Source organism: Poecile atricapillus, chromosome 27 (genome assembly GCF_030490865.1).
Source record: "Poecile atricapillus isolate bPoeAtr1 chromosome 27, bPoeAtr1.hap1, whole genome shotgun sequence".
NCBI lineage: Eukaryota > Metazoa > Chordata > Aves > Passeriformes > Paridae > Poecile > Poecile atricapillus.
In genome coordinates, this window is record NC_081275.1 from 980,766 (window position 1) to 999,051 (window position 18,286).

The 18,286-nt window shown below is 64.9% G+C and overlaps 3 protein-coding genes and 1 long non-coding RNA gene across 6 annotated transcripts; 3 read left to right on the forward strand and 1 right to left on the reverse strand.

Annotated features, from left to right (window-relative positions):
- The first annotated feature begins 1,346 nt into the window (after positions 1 to 1,346).
- Positions 1,347 to 7,128, forward strand: PHOSPHO1 (phosphoethanolamine/phosphocholine phosphatase 1). Of its 2 annotated transcripts, none has more exons than XM_058857841.1 (3): positions 1,347 to 1,542; positions 5,102 to 5,169; positions 5,945 to 7,128. In XM_058857841.1, exons 2-3 carry the CDS (start codon positions 5,125 to 5,127, stop codon positions 6,698 to 6,700), a joined length of 801 nt encoding a protein of 266 aa, XP_058713824.1. In that variant the 5' UTR covers positions 1,347 to 1,542; positions 5,102 to 5,124; the 3' UTR covers positions 6,701 to 7,128. The 2 variants fall into 2 exon arrangements, with proteins under 2 accessions (XP_058713824.1, XP_058713825.1); XM_058857842.1 differs by having other exon boundaries at positions 1,362 to 1,542; positions 5,948 to 7,123.
- A 171-nt stretch (positions 7,129 to 7,299) lies between these two features.
- On the reverse strand, positions 7,300 to 13,995 carry ABI3 (ABI family member 3). Of its 2 annotated transcripts, none has more exons than XM_058857827.1 (8): positions 13,571 to 13,995; positions 12,042 to 12,209; positions 11,010 to 11,186; positions 9,812 to 9,897; positions 9,578 to 9,670; positions 8,672 to 9,048; positions 8,430 to 8,516; positions 7,300 to 8,145 (listed from the first exon to the last, which is right to left on the reverse strand). In XM_058857827.1, the coding sequence occupies exons 1-8, from the start codon at positions 13,952 to 13,954 to the stop codon at positions 8,126 to 8,128; spliced, it is 1,392 nt and encodes a 463-aa protein (XP_058713810.1). In that variant the 5' UTR covers positions 13,955 to 13,995; the 3' UTR covers positions 7,300 to 8,125. The 2 variants fall into 2 exon arrangements, with proteins under 2 accessions (XP_058713810.1, XP_058713809.1); XM_058857826.1 differs by having other exon boundaries at positions 7,302 to 8,145; positions 8,430 to 8,552; positions 13,571 to 13,992.
- LOC131588839 (uncharacterized) lies at positions 11,182 to 12,032 on the forward strand. Its single transcript, XR_009279656.1, has 3 exons — positions 11,182 to 11,324; positions 11,449 to 11,470; positions 11,623 to 12,032. It is a non-coding gene; the product is annotated as an uncharacterized LOC131588839 (long non-coding RNA).
- Positions 13,996 to 16,301: 2,306 nt separating the features above from the next.
- On the forward strand, positions 16,302 to 18,275 carry GNGT2 (G protein subunit gamma transducin 2). Its single transcript, XM_058858041.1, has 2 exons — positions 16,302 to 16,642; positions 17,688 to 18,275. Exons 1-2 carry the CDS (start codon positions 16,559 to 16,561, stop codon positions 17,811 to 17,813), a joined length of 210 nt encoding a protein of 69 aa, XP_058714024.1. The 5' UTR covers positions 16,302 to 16,558; the 3' UTR covers positions 17,814 to 18,275.
- Positions 18,276 to 18,286: the final 11 nt, after the last annotated feature.

The following is an 18,286-nucleotide window of genomic DNA, read 5'->3' on the forward strand; positions in this document are numbered from 1 at the left end:
ATGGATCCGGGATGGGTTCGGGACGGATCCCGCTGGATCCCGGTGGGAAGCGGCAGGAACCCGTGGGGAATTCGCCCTTTGGAATCTCCCGCTCGGCCGCGCTGGGAGCGGGGCTGGAGCGGCTCCAGAGGGGGACAAACGTCCGGGAAAAAGCGGGAGCGAATTCCAGAGCCGGAGTGTCCCGGGCTGAGGAGGGGATCAAATAATCCCCTAAAATAATCCCTTAAAATAATCCCCTAAAACAATCCCCTAAAACAATCATCTAAAAGAATTCCCTACAAGAATTCCCTACAAGAATTCCCCACAAGAATTCCCGGTGTTCCCCAGGAGAGGCCGGTGGGGCCGGGTCGGCACCGGGGACGGTGCCGGGAGCGCTCCGGGCTCTGCTCCGCGCTGGAATTTCATGGAAAAGAGGAAAATCCCGACCTTTGTGGCCGTGCCCGCGGGACGGGGACAACGTGGCACTGCCGGCCCCGCCGCGGCTCTTCCCGACCTTTGGAATCCCGGCCCAGGATTCCATTCCCGGCCACCTTTAATTAAAACCCAGCAAAAAGCCCCAATTCCGCCGGGCTTTGGGTTTTTCGCGGCCGAGGCGGCGCCCGGCGGGCGCTGCTCGGGGTTTTTATCGCGGCGGCTCCTGCGGGGCCGCGATAGCGGCGGGGCCCGGGCGGGGCGGGGGGTCCTGGCACGGGCACCCCGCAATTCCCGGTCCCGCCCGGTCCCGCCCGGTCCCGCCGCTATTCTGGGCACAATTCGGGCTTTTCTCGCTCAACCGCGGCGCCGGGGGGGCTCCGGGGGCTGAACCGGACCCGGGGGGGAACCGGGGGCTGAACCGGACCCGGGGGGGAACCGGGGGCTGAACCGGACCCGGGGGAACCGGGGGCTGAACCGGACCCGGGGGGGCTCCGGGGGCTGAACCGGACCCGGGGGGGAACCGGGGGCTGAACCGGACCCGGGGGGGCGGCGGCGGCGGGGGAGAGGAGCCGGGATAGAGATCGGGGTTGGGATCAGGATCGGGATCGGGATCAGGACCAGGGTTGGGTTTGGGATGGGGATGAGGATGAGGATGAGGATGAGGATGAGGATGAAGATGAGGATGAGGATCAGGATCAGGGTTGGGTTTGGGATGAGGATGAGGATGAGGATGAGGATGAGGATGAGGATGAGGATGAAGATGAGGATGAGGATCAGGGTTATGTTTGGGTTGTTTTGTCCCCATTTGGCGACTTCGGCGGGGGCGGGACCCGCGCGGGCCCCCCGGGAAAGGGGGCGGAGCCTGGCTGGGCCCCGCCCCTCCGCGGCGGGGAAGCTGCGCTGCCATTGGCTGCCCTGGTGATGACGTCGCGCACTGCGGCGGCCCCGCTGGCGTCGCTTTAAAGGGGCCGCGCTCGCGGCAGCGCCGGCGGCGGCAACGGGCACGGAGCGGCCCCGAACCGGCCCCGAACCGGCCCCGAACCGGCCCCGAGCCCGGGCTGCCCCCGCGCCGCCCCCGCACGCTCCGGCACCGGGGCGGACCGGGCGCTCCCGGCAGGTTCCGACCCGGTAAGGAGGCGAGAGGCGGCACCGCGGCGGTATCGGGAGATACCGGATCCGCCACGGCTGCTGCCGGTACCGAGGGCCCCCCCCGGTTGGATCCTTTCGGGTTCGGATGGTGCCGGTACCGGCGGGATCCTGCCGGGACCGGAGCTGACGGTGCCGGTACCGGGGGTGCCGCCACGGTCGGACCCTGCCGGTACCGGGGCGCTCCCCCCCCGCTTGGACCCTGCCGGTACCGCTGCGGCTGCTGCCGGTACCGGGAGGTGCCGCCCGGGCACGGAGCGGCCGCGATCCAGCCCCGCCGGTACCGGCGGAGCTCGGGGAGGGCTGAGCCGGTACCGGAGCCGGTACCGGAGCCGCTGCCGGCCCGGTGGCACCGGGGGAGAGGCCGCGGCCGCGCCGGGATCGGGGATCGGGGCTGGATCCCCCGAACCGGGCGCTCCGCATTCCCGGCAGGAAAAACAAATCCCGGGAAAAGCCGGAGCAGCCCCGGGTGACCTGGGAGGGGCCGCCCGCTCCCGATCCCGGGAATCCCGGGAATCCCGGGAAAAGCGGAGCCCGGGGAGGGTCCAGGGCACCCCGGGGCTGGCTGGGACCGGCTCCCAGCGTTCCTTTCCCGGGATTTCCCCGCAATTCCCGCATTTCCTCCTCTTCGGGTCGGGGCGGGTCCGGTTCGGTTCCAGCGGCACCGGGACCGAGTCCCGCTCCCGGTTCTCCCCTCGTGGCTTTGGGATTCTCCCCGCTCGGTTCCCGGGAATTCCCGGGAATTCCGCTGGAGGGCAGGAGCCGCAGCTCCTTAAAATCCGAATATCGAACGCACCAAAATCCCCTTTGGGGTTAAAAACCTCCAGAGCGGGCGCGATCGGAGAGCGCCGCTGCCCCGGGAATTCCTCCGGGATCCCGGAATTCCCAGGCTCCGGGAGCGGCTCCGGATTTCTGGGAACCCGCGGGGATCGGGAGGGCGGCGGCGCCTCCGCCCCTTCCTCCCTCGGAGATCCCAAAATCCCGAATTTCGGGGCACAAACCGCGCCGGGAAACGATTCCCAGCAATTCCCAGCAATTCCCGAGCCTCATCCCGAACTCGGGGAGTTGAAATCTTTATTCCAGAGCAATGATCCCATTTGTTTTTCCGTCCCGATTCTCCAGCTGCGCTCGTTTTTGGGTTTTTTTGGGTTTTTTTGGGGAAATTCGGCTGCTCCGCTGCCCAAGGGAGCCCCTTTTATTTCGGGAAGGCGCTCCCGGCTGCCCCATCCCGGAGCAGGAACCGGGATCCGCTCCCGCCGGGATTTCCCTTCCCGCTGGGAATTCCAGAGCCCGGGCTGAGCTCTGCTCGATTGGGATTTCCTTCTCCGTATCCCAAGGATTTTGGGGGATGCCCGGGATCCCGCAGGGGATTTCAATCCCCAAATATCCCCTGGGATTCAATCCCGAAATAACTCCGGCTCCGCTTTTAAGGCCCGTTTTGATCCCGTTCATCGCGGGTTTGGGTCCGGTTTGGGTCCGGTTTGGGGGCGGTTTTGGGGCCATTTTTGTGTCCGGTTTTAGGGCGATTTTGGGGCGGTTTTGGGGCCTTTTTGGATCCGGTTTTGGGGCCTTTTTGCGGCCGTTTTAGGGCGATTTTGGGGCCTTTTTGGGACGGTTTTGGGGGGAGCAGCTCCTGCAGCCGCATCTCGGGGATGCTCCGGGCGGGGAGATGGGGCTGGGATTGTCCCGGTGGCTCCGGGATTGTCCCAGGATTGTCCCGGGATTGTGCCGGTGGTCTCGGGATTGTCCCGGTGGTCCCGGGGATGGGGCTGGGATTGTCCCGGTGGTCTCGGGATTGTCCCGGGATTGTCCCGGTGGTCCCGGGGATGGGGCTGGGATTGTCCTGCTGGTCCCGGGATTGTCCCGCTGGTCCCGGGATTGTCTCGGTGGTCTCGGGATTGTCCAGGGATTGTCCCGCTGGTCCCGGGATTGTCCCGGGAGCCGCGTTTTCCCCGGGGATCCCTCAGGACCGTCCCGGTTCCGCCCTGCCCGGGGGTGCCGCCGGTCCGGGGGGGCTCGGGCTGAGTTTTCCCGGGGTTTGGAGCAGCGGGATCGGTCCCGGGAGAACCGGAGCGGTGGGAATTGCTGCGGGAGCGCTGCTGAAACCCGGGGCCGCTCCCGGAGCTCGGGATGAGCCCGAGGGGCTCGCTCGGGGCCGGGTTTTGACATCCAGGACAAATCTCCGGGAGCGGCGGCTCCGGGCGGCTCTGTCCGACCTCTCCTGCCCCAAAATTCCATCCCTGGAACTTCTCCCAACCCCAAACCCCAAACCCTGGGGAGTTTTCGGGCCGGTTTCACTCCCCGTGTCCCCCAGGGACACCCCAGGGCTCTGCCAGCCCCACAAACTCTCCCGAATTATCCCAAATTATTTTCTCACTGCTGCCAGCGGCCAAGCAGTGACCAAAATTCCAGTTCCTCTTTCCTGTTTAATCCTTTTTTTGTTTGTTTGTTTTTTTCCATCTCTCCCTCTTTGGAAGCCGCTCCCAGCCTGGCTCCGCCGTTATTTGGCTGCAGATTTTGTCCGTAAATAAAACCCTCAACTTCTGACGGGTTTTTTTTTAGCAAAGAAACGCCCAGTGTGTGGTTCCAGGCCACACAAAAAAAAAGATTTTTCTAAAATTTCCAGCCCGGCTGCTCCGTTTCCCTGCGCCAGGTGCCGCCGCAGCCGCGGTTTTTTTATTCCAGCGGAGTCATGGATCGCGTTTGTTCCCAAAATAATCGGGAGCCGGGATCCGATCCAGCCAAATCCCCCAGAAATCGCCCTCAGACGCAAAACTCTTCCTGCTGCTGGGGGAGAATCCCCGGAATCCTCCCGGGGCCGGCTCCAATTCCCGGCAGGATATTCCTAAATTCCAGCAGGATATTCCTAAATTCCAGCAGGATATTCCTCAATTCCCAGCGGGATATTCCTAAATTCCAGCAGGATATTCCTAAATTCCAGCAGGATATTCCTAAATTCTCGGCAATCCCAGAGATTTTTTTGGGGAGGTTTCCCCTCTCTTTAGACCACCAGGGGTCGGCAGAATTCCGCCTTTGGTGTCATTCCAGGGGAATCTCTCCATCCAAAGGAACTCCTGGAAGAAAATCAGGGGGGGTGGGATTGGAGCAGGGCCGCTCTTCCCGGGATTTTTCTGCTCTTCCCGGGATTTTTCCGCTCTTCCCAGGATTTTTCCGCTGTTCCTGGGGTTTTCCGCTGATCCATTTTTGTGGTTTTTTTTTTTTTCTTTTGGTTTTTTTTTGCTATTCCCATTTTATTTTTTGCCATTCCCGTTTTTTTAGTGCTCCCGTTTTTTTTCCTCTTCCCGGCTTTTTTTTTTCTTTTCTCTTCCCGTTTCTTTTCCCTCATCCCGATTTTTCCCCCCTCTTCCCGGAGTTTTTCCGCTGTTCCCTCGCTGCCCTCAGGGGGAATTGGGAGCGATCAGAGGCTTTAAACGGGCTCTGCTCCGCTCCAATTCCTCCTCCCCGGAGCAGAATCTCCCGAATTCGGGAATATCCAGGGAAAACACTCCGGGGCTGACGGAATTCCCTGTTTTCTGTGCAGCGCTGGCCCGGGATGCTGCCGGCATGAGGAGGTGCTGCCAAGCCCTGGGGCTGCCGTGCCTGTCTAAGGTCAGTGAATTCCAGAATTCCAGCCTGGGATGGGCTGGGATCCCCCGGGATCACCCCAAAATCCCACCCGGGAATGTGCCCGTTCCCTGGGAGCTGCTCCAGGGCTTTTTTCACCCTCGGGGGGGGAAGAACTTTTCCCTAAAATCCCTCCGGAGCCTCCCTGGGCTGTGACTCCCGTGTCCCCGAGGTGGCACCGGGCCAGGCTGGGCTGTCCCCGCTGTCCCCTCCTGGATCCCGATCCGGGAATTTCCTGATCCCGCTCAGTGAGCTCAGGGATTTGCGATCCCTTCCTGGCCAGGATCGGGGTTTAGGGGGGGATTAACCCCTCCCTGCCCGGCCGGGTTCATCAGGCGGGGCCAGCGGGTCCCGATACCGGGGGGATCTGTCCTTGTCCTGCCCGGAGGGGCCTGGGGATGGCCGGTGCCACCACGGCCCGGTGACAGTGGGGTCTGTCTGTCCCACACCTGTGACAGTGGGGTCTGTCTGTCCCACACCCCAATTACTGCAGGGTCTGTCTGTCCCACACCCCAATAACTCTGGGGTCTGTCTGTCCCTACCCCAATAACTGCGGGGTCTGTCTGTCCCACACCCCAATAACTGCGGGGTCTGTCTGTCCCACACCCCAATAACTGCAGGGTCTGTCTGTCCCACACCCCAATGACAGCGGGGTCTGTCTGTCCCACACCCCAATAACTGCAGGGTCTGTCTGTCCCACACCCCAATGACAGCGGGGTCTGTCTGTCCCACACCTCAGTGACCGAGTCTGTCCCCCCAGCAGGGCTCGGCCATGGCTGGAGCGCGCTCTCCGCGGTTCCTGCTGGTGTTTGACTTTGACGAGACCATCGTGGACGAGAACAGCGACGATTCTGTGCAGCGGGGCCGGGCGCTGCCGGCGGAGCTGCGGCAGAGCCCCCGCGGCGGCTCCTACAACGAGCACATGCAGCGCGTCCTGGCCTTCCTGGGCGAGCAGGGCGTGCGCCCCGCCGACTTCAGGGCCGTCTACGAGAACATCCCGCTGGCCCCCGGCGTGGCCGAGCTCTTCCAGTTCCTCTCCAAGCACCGCGAGCTCTTCGAGCTGGTGCTCATCTCCGACGCCAACGTGTTCGGCGTGGAGGCCAAGCTGCGGGCGGCCGGCGTGCGCTCGCTCTTCCGCAAGGTCTTCAGCAACCCGGCCGGCGTCGACCGCCGCGGTTTCCTCACGCTGGGGCCCTACCACAGCCACAAGTGCCTCGAGTGCCCGGCCAACATGTGCAAGAGGAAGATCCTGAGCGAGTACCTGGCGGAGAGGGCGAGGGAGGACGTGGAGTTCCAGCGCGTTTTCTACGTGGGGGACGGCGCCAATGATTTCTGTCCCTCGGGGATGCTGAGGGCGGCGGACGTGGCTTTCCCCAGGAAGGGTTACCCCATGCACAGGCTGATCCAGGAGAGCCGGGAGAAGCAGCCCGGGGCTTTCCAGGCGGCCGTGGTGCCGTGGGAGTCGGGCGTGGAGGTGGCGCGGTACCTGCAGGAGCTGCTCAGGAGGAAATGCTGAGGGCAGGCGGCTCCCGGGATCTCCCCCCGCCTTTCCCGGCTCCGTTCCCTGGGGAATAAAGCACTTTCCGCGGGCTCCTGGCCCTGCCCGGCCGCGGCACGGCCGGACCCTGCGCCGGCGCTGGGGCTGCTGCGCTGCAGCTGTCGCGTCCTTTCCCTTCTGGCCTCGAAAGAGAATTCCCGAAAATCCAGAAGCCGCCTCCCCGTGGGGCGGGCACGTCCCTGCTCCTGCCGTCCCCAGCCCGGCCCTGGATCCTCCCCCCTTCCTGATCCCACCGGGAATTCCGGCTGGGAAATCCCTGGCCCTGGGCTCCCTCCCGCTTCCTGAAGGGGGATCCCACTGGGGGATCGTCCCGGGCTGCGGTGTCCCCGTGGTGTCCCCAGGGTGTCCCCAGGGTGTCCCCATGGTTCCCGTGGTGTCCCCAGGGTGTCCCCAGGGTGTCCCCAGGGTGTCTCCATGGTCCCCAGGGTGTCCCCATGGTTCCCGTGGTGTCCCCAGGGTGTCCCCAGGGTGTCTCCATGGTCCCCAGGGTGTCCCCATGGTGTCCCCATGGTCCCCGTGGTGTCCCCAGGGTGTCCCCAGGTGTCCCCATGGTGTCCCCATGGTTCCCGTGGTGTCCCCAGGGTGTCCCCATGGTCCCCGTGGTGTCCCCAGGGTGTCCCCGTGTCCCCCCCCGCCCTGGGCACCTGAGCGCTGCCAAAATCCCCCCGGGGCGGTTCCGTGGCACTTCTGGGTCCCCAGAGACTGAACCCGGCCCGTGTCCCCCTCCCCACCGCAGTATTAATTACCCCTTAATTACCCTTTCTAATTGCACTCTGCAGGGGGCACCTCCAGGCCCCGCTGCTCTCTGGGGCTGGCTCCTCCTGGATTTATCCCGGATTTCTCCTGGGTTTATCCACAGCCTTACCGGCCCCCGGGGGTGGCCCTGACTCCCCCAAACCCTCGGAACCCCCAAACCCCAGCAGGAAATAACCAAAGCCGCCCCGAGCTCTTCCTCCTCCCTCCTCCTCCTCCTCCTCCTTGGACTGTGTGGAACTCAAAGCCATGGAATTAAAGAGACAAATCTGGATGGGAGACAAATCTGGTATTGCAGGAAGCACGCCCGGGCACCCCGCGCGTTCCCAGCGGTGCCAGAGCCGAAATTCCAAGGAAATCCCGAGCGCGGGGGGAGACGGGATCCACGAAATTCCCGGGAAGAATCCCGAGCCGGGCTCCAGCAATTCCCGGGAAGAATCCCGAGCCGGGCTCCAGCAATTCCCGGGAAGAATCCCGAGCCGGGCTCCAGCAATTCCCGGGAAGAATCCCGAGCCGAGCTCCAGCAATTCCCGGGAAGAATCCCGAGCCGGGCTCCAGCAGCCCCCGCAGCAGGCGGCGGGTGACGAACGGGGACAGCTCCGGGGACAGCTCGGTGTCCTTCTGCCACTGCTACGGGAACAGGGCCAGCACTGCGGGAGAGGGGACACGGGGACACGGGGACACGGGGGACATGGGGACACGGGGACAGGGGGACAGGGGGACGGGGGGACACAGGGACACGGGGACAGGGGGACATGGGGACACGGGGACATGGGGACACGGGGACATGGGAACATGGGCACCACTGCAGGGCCGCCCCCAGGCTGCTCCCCGTGCCGGCAGCGAGATCCAGGGGCTTTGGGATGCTCTGAACCTTTCTCCAGGGGTCTGGGATGCTCTGAACTTCTCTCCAGGGGTCTGGAATGTTCCGTACCTTTCTCCGGGCAGCTCTCCGGGGCCCACAGCGGGTCCTCTGCGGCCGGTGGCGGTGGCAGGGCCAGGTCCCCAAAGTCGGGCAGGGCTGAGGGTGGCGGTGGCAGCTCGAGGTCATCGGGGGCTGCCCAAAAACCCCAAAAGGGGCGAGGGATGAAGGGGCTGGCAACGGCCGGGGTGGATGGGGACGGGGACTCGCAGCACCCCCTGTCCCTGTCACCCCCCGGAGCACCGAGCACTCACCTGGGGGCGGCAGGACCCCGGGGAGGGGTGGCAGGTCCCCAAGGGGTGGTGGCAGATCCCCGGGAGGTGGCGGCAGGTCCCCAGGAGGTGGTGGCAGGTCCCCGAGAGGTGTCTGCAGGTCCCCGAGAGGTGTCCGCAGATCCCCAAGGGGTGGCGGCAGGTCCCCGGGAGGTGGCAGCAGGTCCCCGGGAGGTGGCAGCAGGTCCCCGGGAGGTGGTGGCAGGTCCCCAGGAGGTGTCCGCAGGTCCCCAGGGAGGGGTGGCGGAGGCGGGATGGCGGCGGCCGGCGGGGGTGGCCCGGGAGGGGACGGTGCCGGCAGGGATGTCCCTGGCAGTGGTGGCGGGGCAGGAATTCCCTCCCCAGGGGCCCGGCTGGAGCTGCGGGGGAGGAGCGGCAGTGCCAGGGTGGGGCCGGCTCTGTCCCCACCCCGAGCACGGCCCCGTGCCGGGACCAGGCGGCACCGGCCGTGGGGGACCGGACTCCCCAAAACCTTCCCCAGGTCCTGTCCCCTTTCCTCGCACCCGTGTCCCGTCCCCCGGCATCCCCGGGCATCCCCCGGCATCCCCGGGCATTCCCGAGCATTCCCCGCTATCCCCCGGCATTCCCGGGCATCCCCCGACATTCCCGGGCATCCCCCGGCATCCCCCGCTATCCCCCGGCATTCCCGGGCGTCCCCCTCTCCCTAAAGGAGAATTTTGCTCCGGACACGAGCCCTGCCAGGGCAGCAAAGCCCCCAAAAGCCTCGGTTTTCCCCCAAAGCCTCGGTTCTCCCCCAAAGTCCCCCAAAACCTCGGGTTTCCCCCAAAATCTTCGGTTTTCCCCCAAAAACCGCGGTTTTCCCCCAAAATCCGCGGTTTTCCCCCAAAGCCCCGAGCGGGCGGAGCTGCCCCGGCCCCGCGGCCGCACCTGAGGGACAGCGCGGGGCTGGGGGAGGCTGCCCGGAGCTTTCCCTCGGGAACCACGGGCGGCTGGACGGGCTCGGGAACGCGGCTGCTCCTCCTGCGGGGCGGGAGGCGATCGGTGGGACGGACGGGATCCAGGGGATCCAGGGGATCCATGGGATGGGATCCATGGGATCCATGGGATGGGGTGGGACGGGACCCCCGCGGTCCCCAGGGCCATCCCCCAGGCCCGGCTCACCCCGCTGTTCCCGCAGCCTGCGCCGAGGAGGATTTGATGCTTTTCCGAGCCAGGGTGCCGGTGCGGGACAGCTGCGTGCTGGTGTCCTGGGACACGGGGACAGACGGACACGGGGACATGGGGACACACGGACACGGGGACATGGGGACATGGGGACATGGGGACACACGGACACGGGGACACGGGGACATGGGGACACGGGACACGGGGACACGGGGACACGGGGACATGGGGACACACGGACACGGGGACATGGGGACACACAGACACCGGGACACGGGGACACGGGGACACACGGACACAGGGACACACGGACACGGGGACATGGGGACATGGGGACACGGGGACACGGGGACATGGGGACACACAGACACCGGGACACGGGGACACGGGGACACGGGGACACGGGGACACACGGACACGGGGACACGGGGACACGGGACACGGGGACACAGGGACACGGGGACACACGGACACGTGCAGATGACATCCCTGCCCCGTGACCTCCGGGCACCCCAAGGCTGTGACATCCCCCCCAAAGGGAAGCAGCCCGGGGCTGTGGGGATGTGGGGATGTGGGGCTGTGGGGCTGTGGGGCTGTGGGGATGTGGGGCTGTGGGGACAGTGGGGATGTGGGGATGTGGGGACAGTGGGGGATGTGGGGATGTGGGGCTGTGGGGCTGTGGGGCTGTGGGGATGTGGGGCTGTGGGGATGTGGGGATGTGGGGATGTGGGGATGTGGGGATGTGGGGCTGTGGGGATGTGGGGCTGTGGGGATGTGGGGGCTGTGGGGATGTGGGGATGTGGGGCTGTGGGGGATGTGGGGATGTGGGGCTGTGGGGCTGTGGGGATGTGGGGCTGTGGGGATGTGGGGGCAGTGCGGGATGTGGGGATGTGGGGCTGTGGGGGCAGTGGGGGATGTGGGGCTGTGGGGATGTGGGGCTGGGAGCGCTCTGAACCCTCCCGTGGGGGATTTCTGCACTCGGGGAGGATCAGTGGGGCTGGGAAGTTTCCAGAACTCTTTCCTGGGCCCCTTCCAGAGCTGGGAAAGGCTCCACGGGCGGCTCTGAGGCTCCCAAACCCCTCCCGTGGGGATTTTCCAGAGCTGGCAAAGAGGACTCTGAGCCCCCCCCGCGCACCCTCGGGGACCCTGGCGACACCGGGGACCCAGAAATGCCACCCGTGGGGCCACTCCTGACCTTGACCCCGTGTCCGACGCCGTCCAGGGCGCTGAAGCTCAGGGGTGTCCGGTGATAGGGCTCCAGCACCGGGGGGCTCGGGGGGGCCGCGATCTTGGGGCAGCTCGGGAGCCTCTTGCTGACGGCCAGAGCTCCGATCCCGCGCCGCGACACCTTCTCCTTGTGGATGTCCACCCTCTGCCGAGGCCACGCTGTCCCCAAAGTGCCACCACGGGCCACCCGCAGCCCCCCGCGTCCCCCCCAGCGCCGTGTCCCTGCTCTGGGGGGCTCAGGGGACCGGCGGCTCCCCCCAGCAGTGTCCCCAAGTGTCCCCAAGTGTCCCCAAGTGTCCCCAGCAGTGTCCCCAAGTATCCCCAAGTGTCCCCAAATGTCCCCAAGTGTTCCCAAGTGTTCCCAAGTGTCCCCAGCAGTGTTCCCAAGTGTTCCCAAGTGTCCCCAGCAGTGTCCCCAAGTGTCCCCAAGTGTCCCCAAGTGTCCCCAAGTGTTCCCAAGTGTTCCCAGCAGTGTCCCCAAGTGTTCCCAAGTATCCCCAAGTGTCCCCAAGTGTCCCCAAGTGTTCCCAAGTATCCCCAAGTATCCCCAAGTATCCCCAAGTGTCCCCAAGTGTCCCCAGCAGTGTCCCCAAGTGTCCCCAAGTGTCCCCAAGTGTCCCCAGCAGTGTCCCCAAGTGTCCCCAAGTGTCCCCAGCAGTGTCCCCAAGTGTCCCCAAGTGTCCCCAAGTATCCCCAAGTATCCCCAAGTGTCCCCAAGTGTCCTCAAGTGTTCCCAAGTGTCCCCAAGTGTCCCCAGCAGTGTCCCCAAGTGTCCCCAAGTGTCCCCAAGCTCCAGCCCGGAGCGGGGGATGCTCGGGAACGCTCTGAGCTCCCACTCGGGAGATTTTGGGGCAGTTTGGGATTTCTGGGTGTGATGATAAAACAGCCCCGAGCTCCCCGCCGGCCCGGGCTGCGGTTCTGCACTCCCAGCGCTCGGGGAGGGTCTCCATCCCCCCGGAGCCCCTTCCCCAGAGCCCAGCACCCCCGGGCACGGCCCCACCTGTGCCACGCAGGTGATGTCGGCCTCCAGCCGGCGCAGCCGGGCCGCCTGCAGCTCCAGCAGGCGCAGGAAGGCGGTGGCCAGGCTGCGGAGCTGGGAGGTGACACTGGCCAGGGCCTGCGTGCTCAGAGCCATCGTCTCCTCCAGCGCCTTCCTCTTGTCGCCGGCCTGGGGGGGACAGAGGCGGCCGGGGCTGTTTCTGTTTCCTTCTGCTTTCCTCGAGCTTCCCCCGGACCCGGGCGGGGGCAGCCGGGGGTTCACGGGGTTCTGGAAGGTTCCGGGGGTCACGGGGATGGATGGCAGGTCCCGAGTGGGGCAGCGGTGGGAGCTGGCTCAGCTCGCAGAAGGGCTCAGGACATTTCCCCCCGCCCCAGCGGCTCCGGGACCACCGGGGGAGCCTCGGGGCTCTGCCAGGGCAGAGGGGCACGGGGGGAGCCCGGGGATGGCCAGGACGGGATTGTCCCCATGGGTGGAGGAGGAGGAGGAGGAGGAGGAGGAGGAGGAACCAGCAGAGCTTCACACTCGCCCTGAGGGTGCAGACCCTGCCAGGTGCCACCTCCCAGCCCCTGTGGCGACCCAGGAGGTGCTTCTGGCCCCCTAAAGGTTCCTCCAGAGGCACCAACCCCCTGGAGAACCCTCCCTCCATCCCAAACCCACCAGCAGAGCTGCTGGGGAGCAAGAGGAGAACCCGAGGCACGGGGAAATGCAGCGGAGGAACCCAAAGCACACGGAAATGCAGCTGGGGAGCCCAAAGCACACGGAAATGCAGCTGGGGAGCCCAAAGCACACGGAAATGCAGCTGAGGAGCCCAAGGCACACGGAAATGCAGCTGAGGAGCCCAAGGCACACGGAAATGCAGCTGGGGAGCCCAAAGCACACGGAAATGCAGCTGGGGAGCCCAAGGCACACGGAAATGCAGCTGAGGAGCCCAAGGCACACGGAAATGCAGCTGAGGAGCCCAAAGCACACGGAAATGCAGCTGAGGAGCCCAAAGCACACGGAAATGCAGCTGAGGAGCCCAAGGCACGGTTCCTCCGGGTTCCTCATGGTTCCCATCCCGGGAAAGCGCAGCAGAGGAGCCCGAGGCACCGGGGAAAGGCAGCAGAGGGCGGCAGGGGAAGCTGGGCCGGGAGCCAGCAGTGATGCTCGGGCTCCCAGAGCGAAAGCTCCAGCGGCCACCCCCGGGGAGCGCCCAGCGGGGCCAGCATCCCCCGAGCGGGGCCAGCATCACCCCCAGCGGGGCCAGCATCACCCCCAGCGGGGCCAGCATCCGCCGAGCGGGGCCAGCATCACCCCAGCGGGGCCAGCATCACCCCCAGTGGGGCCAGCATCCCCCCCAGTGGGGCCAGCATCACCCCCAGCGGGGCCAGCATCACCCCCAGCGGGGCCAGCATCCCCCGAGCGGGGCCAGCATCACCCCCAGCGGGGCCAGCATCACCCCCAGTGGGGCCAGCATCGCCCCCAGCGGGGCCAGCATCACCCCCAGCGGGGCCAGCATCCCCCCAGCCCTGCCGGCCGCGGGTCCTGACCTGCAGGTAGCCACTTTGGCAATACTCGGCCACCCTGAGCAGGTTCCCGTGCTGCTCCCGCAGCCGCTGCCGGCCCGCGGGGAGCTCGCTCTGCTGCAGCCGCTCCAGCTCCGACATCGCGCCCGGCTCGGCCCCCACTTCCTCCCCGCCGCCGTTTTGAGGCTGCCGGAGGTGCTGAGGCGGGGCCCGCGGTGTCCCCGTGTCCCCGGGACAGCCCAGCCTGTGGGGACAGCCCCGGCACGGGAAGAGGGGCTGCAGGGTCGGGAGTGACCCCAGAAGGATCCTGATCCCAAGAGGATCCTGACCCCAAAACCATCCTGATCCCAAGAGGATCCTGACCCCAAAATCATCCTGATCCCAAGAGGATCCTGACCCCAAAATCATCCCGATCCCAAGAGGATCCTGACCCCAAAATCCTCCTGATCCCAAGAGGATCCTGACCCCAAAACCATCCTGATCCCAAGAGGATCCTGACCCTAAAATCCTCCTGATCCCAAGAGGATCCTGACCCCAGAAGGATCCCGATCCCAAGAGGATCCTGACCCTAAAATCATCCTGATCCCAAGAGGATCCTGACCCTAAAACCATCCCGACCCCCTCTCTGCCAGCTGTGCTCGCCACCCCCGGGCCACCGGGGCCCATCCCGGGACCCACGGGCTGTCCTTGGCTGATGGTGGCCCAGGGCAGGGAACGTTCCCGGATCCCGGGATGCTCCCGGTGCCTCTCCCGGGGCTGGCGGCGCTCGGGACGAGCCCGGGGAGCCCCGCGGTGCCCGGGCCCCCCTCGCTGGGGACAGCGCGTCCTTCGCTAAGGACCTTTCACATCCCCGCGGGCGAGGCCGCAGGAAATTCCCGCTTCCCCCGGTGCCTGGGAAGCTCCTCCACGCCCGGCTGCGCCTCGGGGCCCTTCCTGAGCCCCGGCCCCGGGGAAATGATGGATTTCCTCCGCTCCCCTCCGGGACCGAGCGGCCCCCGCCGCTCCCGCAGCTCCCGCGGCTCAGCTCCCCTCCCGAACCGGGGGGCGAACAGCCGGGACCCCCGGGACAGCCCCGGGACACGTGTGGGGCAGGTCCGGGGCACTTGTGGGGCAGGTCCGGGGGCAGTTCTGGGGTCATTCCCAGGGGTCATTCCCTGGGGTCAGTTCTGGGGTCATTCCCTGGGGTTATTCCCAGGGGTCATTCCCGGGGGTCATTCCTGGGGTCATTCCCTGGGGTCATTCCCGGGGTCATTCCCGGGGTCATTCCCGGGGGTCATTCCTGGGGTCATTCCCGGGGTCATTCCCGAGGGTCATTCCCAGGGGTCATTCCTGGGGTCATTCCCGGGGGTCATTCCCGGGGTCATTCCCGGGGGTCATTCCTGGGGTCATTCCCAGGGGTCATTCCCATGGACATTCCCAGAGATCATTCCTGTGACCAGACATTCCCTGGGGTCATTCCCGGGGGTCATTCCCTGGGGTCATTCCCAGGGGTCATTCCCGGGGTCAGTTCTGGGGTCAGTTCTGGGGTCATTCCCGGGGGTCATTCCCTGGGGTCATTCCTGGGGTCATTCCCTGGGGTCATTCCCGGGGTCATTCCCTGGGGTCATTCCCAGGGGTTATTCCTGGGGTCATTCCCGGGGTCAGTTCTGGGGTCATTCCCGGGGTCATTCCCGGGGGTCAGTTCTGGGGTCATTCCCTGGGGTCATTCCCAGGGGTTATTCCTGGGGTCATTCCCGGGGTCAGTTCTGGGGTCATTCCCGGGGTCATTCCCGGGGGTCATTCCCGGGGTCATTCCCTGGGGTCATTCCCGGGGTCAGTTCTGGGGTCATTCCCGGGGGTCATTCCCATGGACATTCCCAGAGATCATTCCTGTGACCAGACATTCCCAGGGGTCATTCCCATGACATTCCAGGGGTCATTCCTATGGACATTCCCGGGGGTTATTCCCAGGGATCATTCCCAGGGATCATTCCTGGCGCTCCGGGCAGGATCCGGCCCCCGGCTGTGCCTGGGGCTGTCTCCAGGTGTCCCCAGGTGTCCCCAGCTGTCCCCAGGGCTCCCCAGGGGTCCCTAGGTGTCTCCAGGTGTCCCCAGGGCTCCCCAGGTGTCCCCAGGTGTCCCCAGCTGTCCCCAGGGCTCCCCAGGTGTCCCCAGGGCTCCCCAGGTGTCTCCAGGTGTCTCCAGGTGTCCCCAGGTGTCCCCAGGGCTCCCCAGGTGTCCCCAGGTGTCCCCATGTGTCTCCAGCTGTCCCCAGGGCTCCCCAGGGCTCCCCAGGTGTCCCCAGCAGTGCCTGGGGCTGTCTCCAGGTGTCTCCAGGTGTCCCCAGGTGTCCCCAGGTGTCTCCAGGTGTCCCCAGGTGTCCCCAGGTGTCCCCAGGTGTCTCCAGGTGTCCCCAGGGCTCCCCAGGGCTCCCCAGGGCTCCCCAGGTGTCCCCAGGTGTCCCAGCGCTCCCTTCCTGCCCCTCCCAGCCCGCTTAGCCGCCTCTCAGGGCTAATTCCCGACACCTGACCGGCTTAGTCTGCCGAGGGCTGAGCAGCTTAGGACAGGGACATCTGCTCCAGGAGCGCCCCGAGAGCCCCGCAGCTCCCGAGGAGCTCCCGAGGAGCCGCCTCTCCCCTCCAGAGCCCCCGGGTGAGCCCCTTGGCTGCTTCCAGCCGGCTTTTGGGATCGGGAATCGCTCTCCCCGCCCGTTTCTGGCTCCTCGCGGAGCTCCCGGGGATGTGTGGGCGCAGCACGGGTGCCGTGGAGGGTTTTTTTTGGGGAAAAGGGTTGGGTTTCCCCAACCTCCACACTCCCAAAAACTTCCAGGGGGGTGCAGATAATGGAGCTGAGGGCGATGGAGGAGCCATGACCTAAAAACCTGGGGGAAATGGAGACTGAAATGTGTTGAACTCCTTGGGAAAGTGGGAAAATGCTCCAAGACGCTGCTCAGGGGCACTGGGGGGGGTCACAATCCTGCTGGAACACAGCAGGAATCCAAATAATCGCTGATTCCCGCAGTTCCAGGGCAAAATGGCTCAGGACATGACAGAGAAGGAGCTGCTGAAGATGGAGCTGGACCAGCTGAAGAAGGAGGTGAAGAACGAGAGGCAAATGGTGAGTTCTGCACTTGGGCACCTCAGGGGACCTCCCTCCCTCCCTGGAGCCAAGGAAAAGAAACCTGAGCCCCAAAATTGACCCCCAGAGCTGGGCAGGAGCACCCCAACATCCCTGAATCCTCCCACCCCAAAATCCCTGAATCCTCTCACCCCAAAATCCCTGAATCCTCCCATCCCAACATCCCTGAATCCTCCCAGCCCAAAATCCCTGAATCCTCCCACCCCAAAATCCCTGAATCCCTCTCACCCCAACATCCCTGAATCCTCCCACCCCAAAATCCCTGAATCCTCCCACTCCAACATCCCTGAATCCTCCCAGCCCCACATCCCTGAATCCTCCCACCCCAAAATCCCTGAATCCTCCCAGCCCCACATCCCTGAATCCTCCCAGCCCCACATCCCTGAATCCTCCCACCCCAAAATCCCTGAATCCTCCCACCCCAAAATCCCTGAATCCTCCCAGCCCCACATCCCTGAATCCTCCCACCCCAAAATCCCTGAATCCTCCCAGCCCCACATCCCTGAATCCTCCCACCCCAAAATCCCTGAATCCTCCCACCCCAAAATCCCTGAATCCTCCCAGCCCCACATCCCTGAATCCTCCCAGCCCCACATCCCTGAATCCTCCCACCCCAACATCCCTGAATCCTCCCAGCCCAAAATCCCTGAATCCTCCCAGCCCCACACCTGGCCAGGTGTTTGTGGCACCCCAGGGATTATTTGGGACACCCCAGGGATTATTTGGGACACTCTGGGTTGCTCTGGCACAGCCCAGGGCTGGTTTTGGGGTGCCCCAGGGATGATTTGGGACACCCCAAGGATGATTTGGGACTCTGGCACAGCCCAGGACTGGTTTTGGGGTGCCCCAGGGATGATTTGGGACACCCCAGGGATGATTTGGGACACCCCAGGGATGATTTGGGTCTCTCTGGCACAGGCCAGGGATGATTTGGGTCGCTCTGGCACAGCCCAGAGCTGGGTTTGGACATTTGGGGTGTCCCCACAGCCCCAGGGCCGCTCTGGCAGCGTCTCCTCCCTGGCAGGTCTCCAAGACCGGCAAGGAGATCAAGGAATACATCGAGTCCATGGCGGGCGAGGACCCGCTGCTCAAGGGGGTCCCCGAGGACAAGAACCCCTTCAAGGAGAAGGGGGGCTGCACCATCAGCTGACCCCACGGCGGCCGTGCCCTCCTGCTCCCCCTCCAGCCCCACAGCCCAACCCCAGCGCAGTTAAAGGAGAAAAAAATACCCAAAAAACCCCCAAAACCCCCCCAAAAAACCCCACCAGGAACGGAGCAAAAAGAGGAAAATAATAAAATAAAAATAACCCTCAAGAGACGCCACCCCCGCTGGCGCCGGCGTCTGTGGGTTCACAGCTGAGCTGAGCTTTCCCACGGGCAGAAAATGCCAAACTTCTGCATTTTCAGCAGCCTGAAAAACACCAAAGTTCTGCATTTTCAGCAGCCTGAAAAACACCAAAGTTCTGCATTTTCAGCAGCCTGAAAAATGCCAAAATTCTGCATTTTCAGCAGCCTGAAAAATGCCAAAATTCTGCATTTTCAGCAGCCTGAAAAATGCCAAAATTCTGCATTTTCAGCAGCCTGAAAAACACCAAAATTCTGCATTTTCAGCAGCCTGGGCGA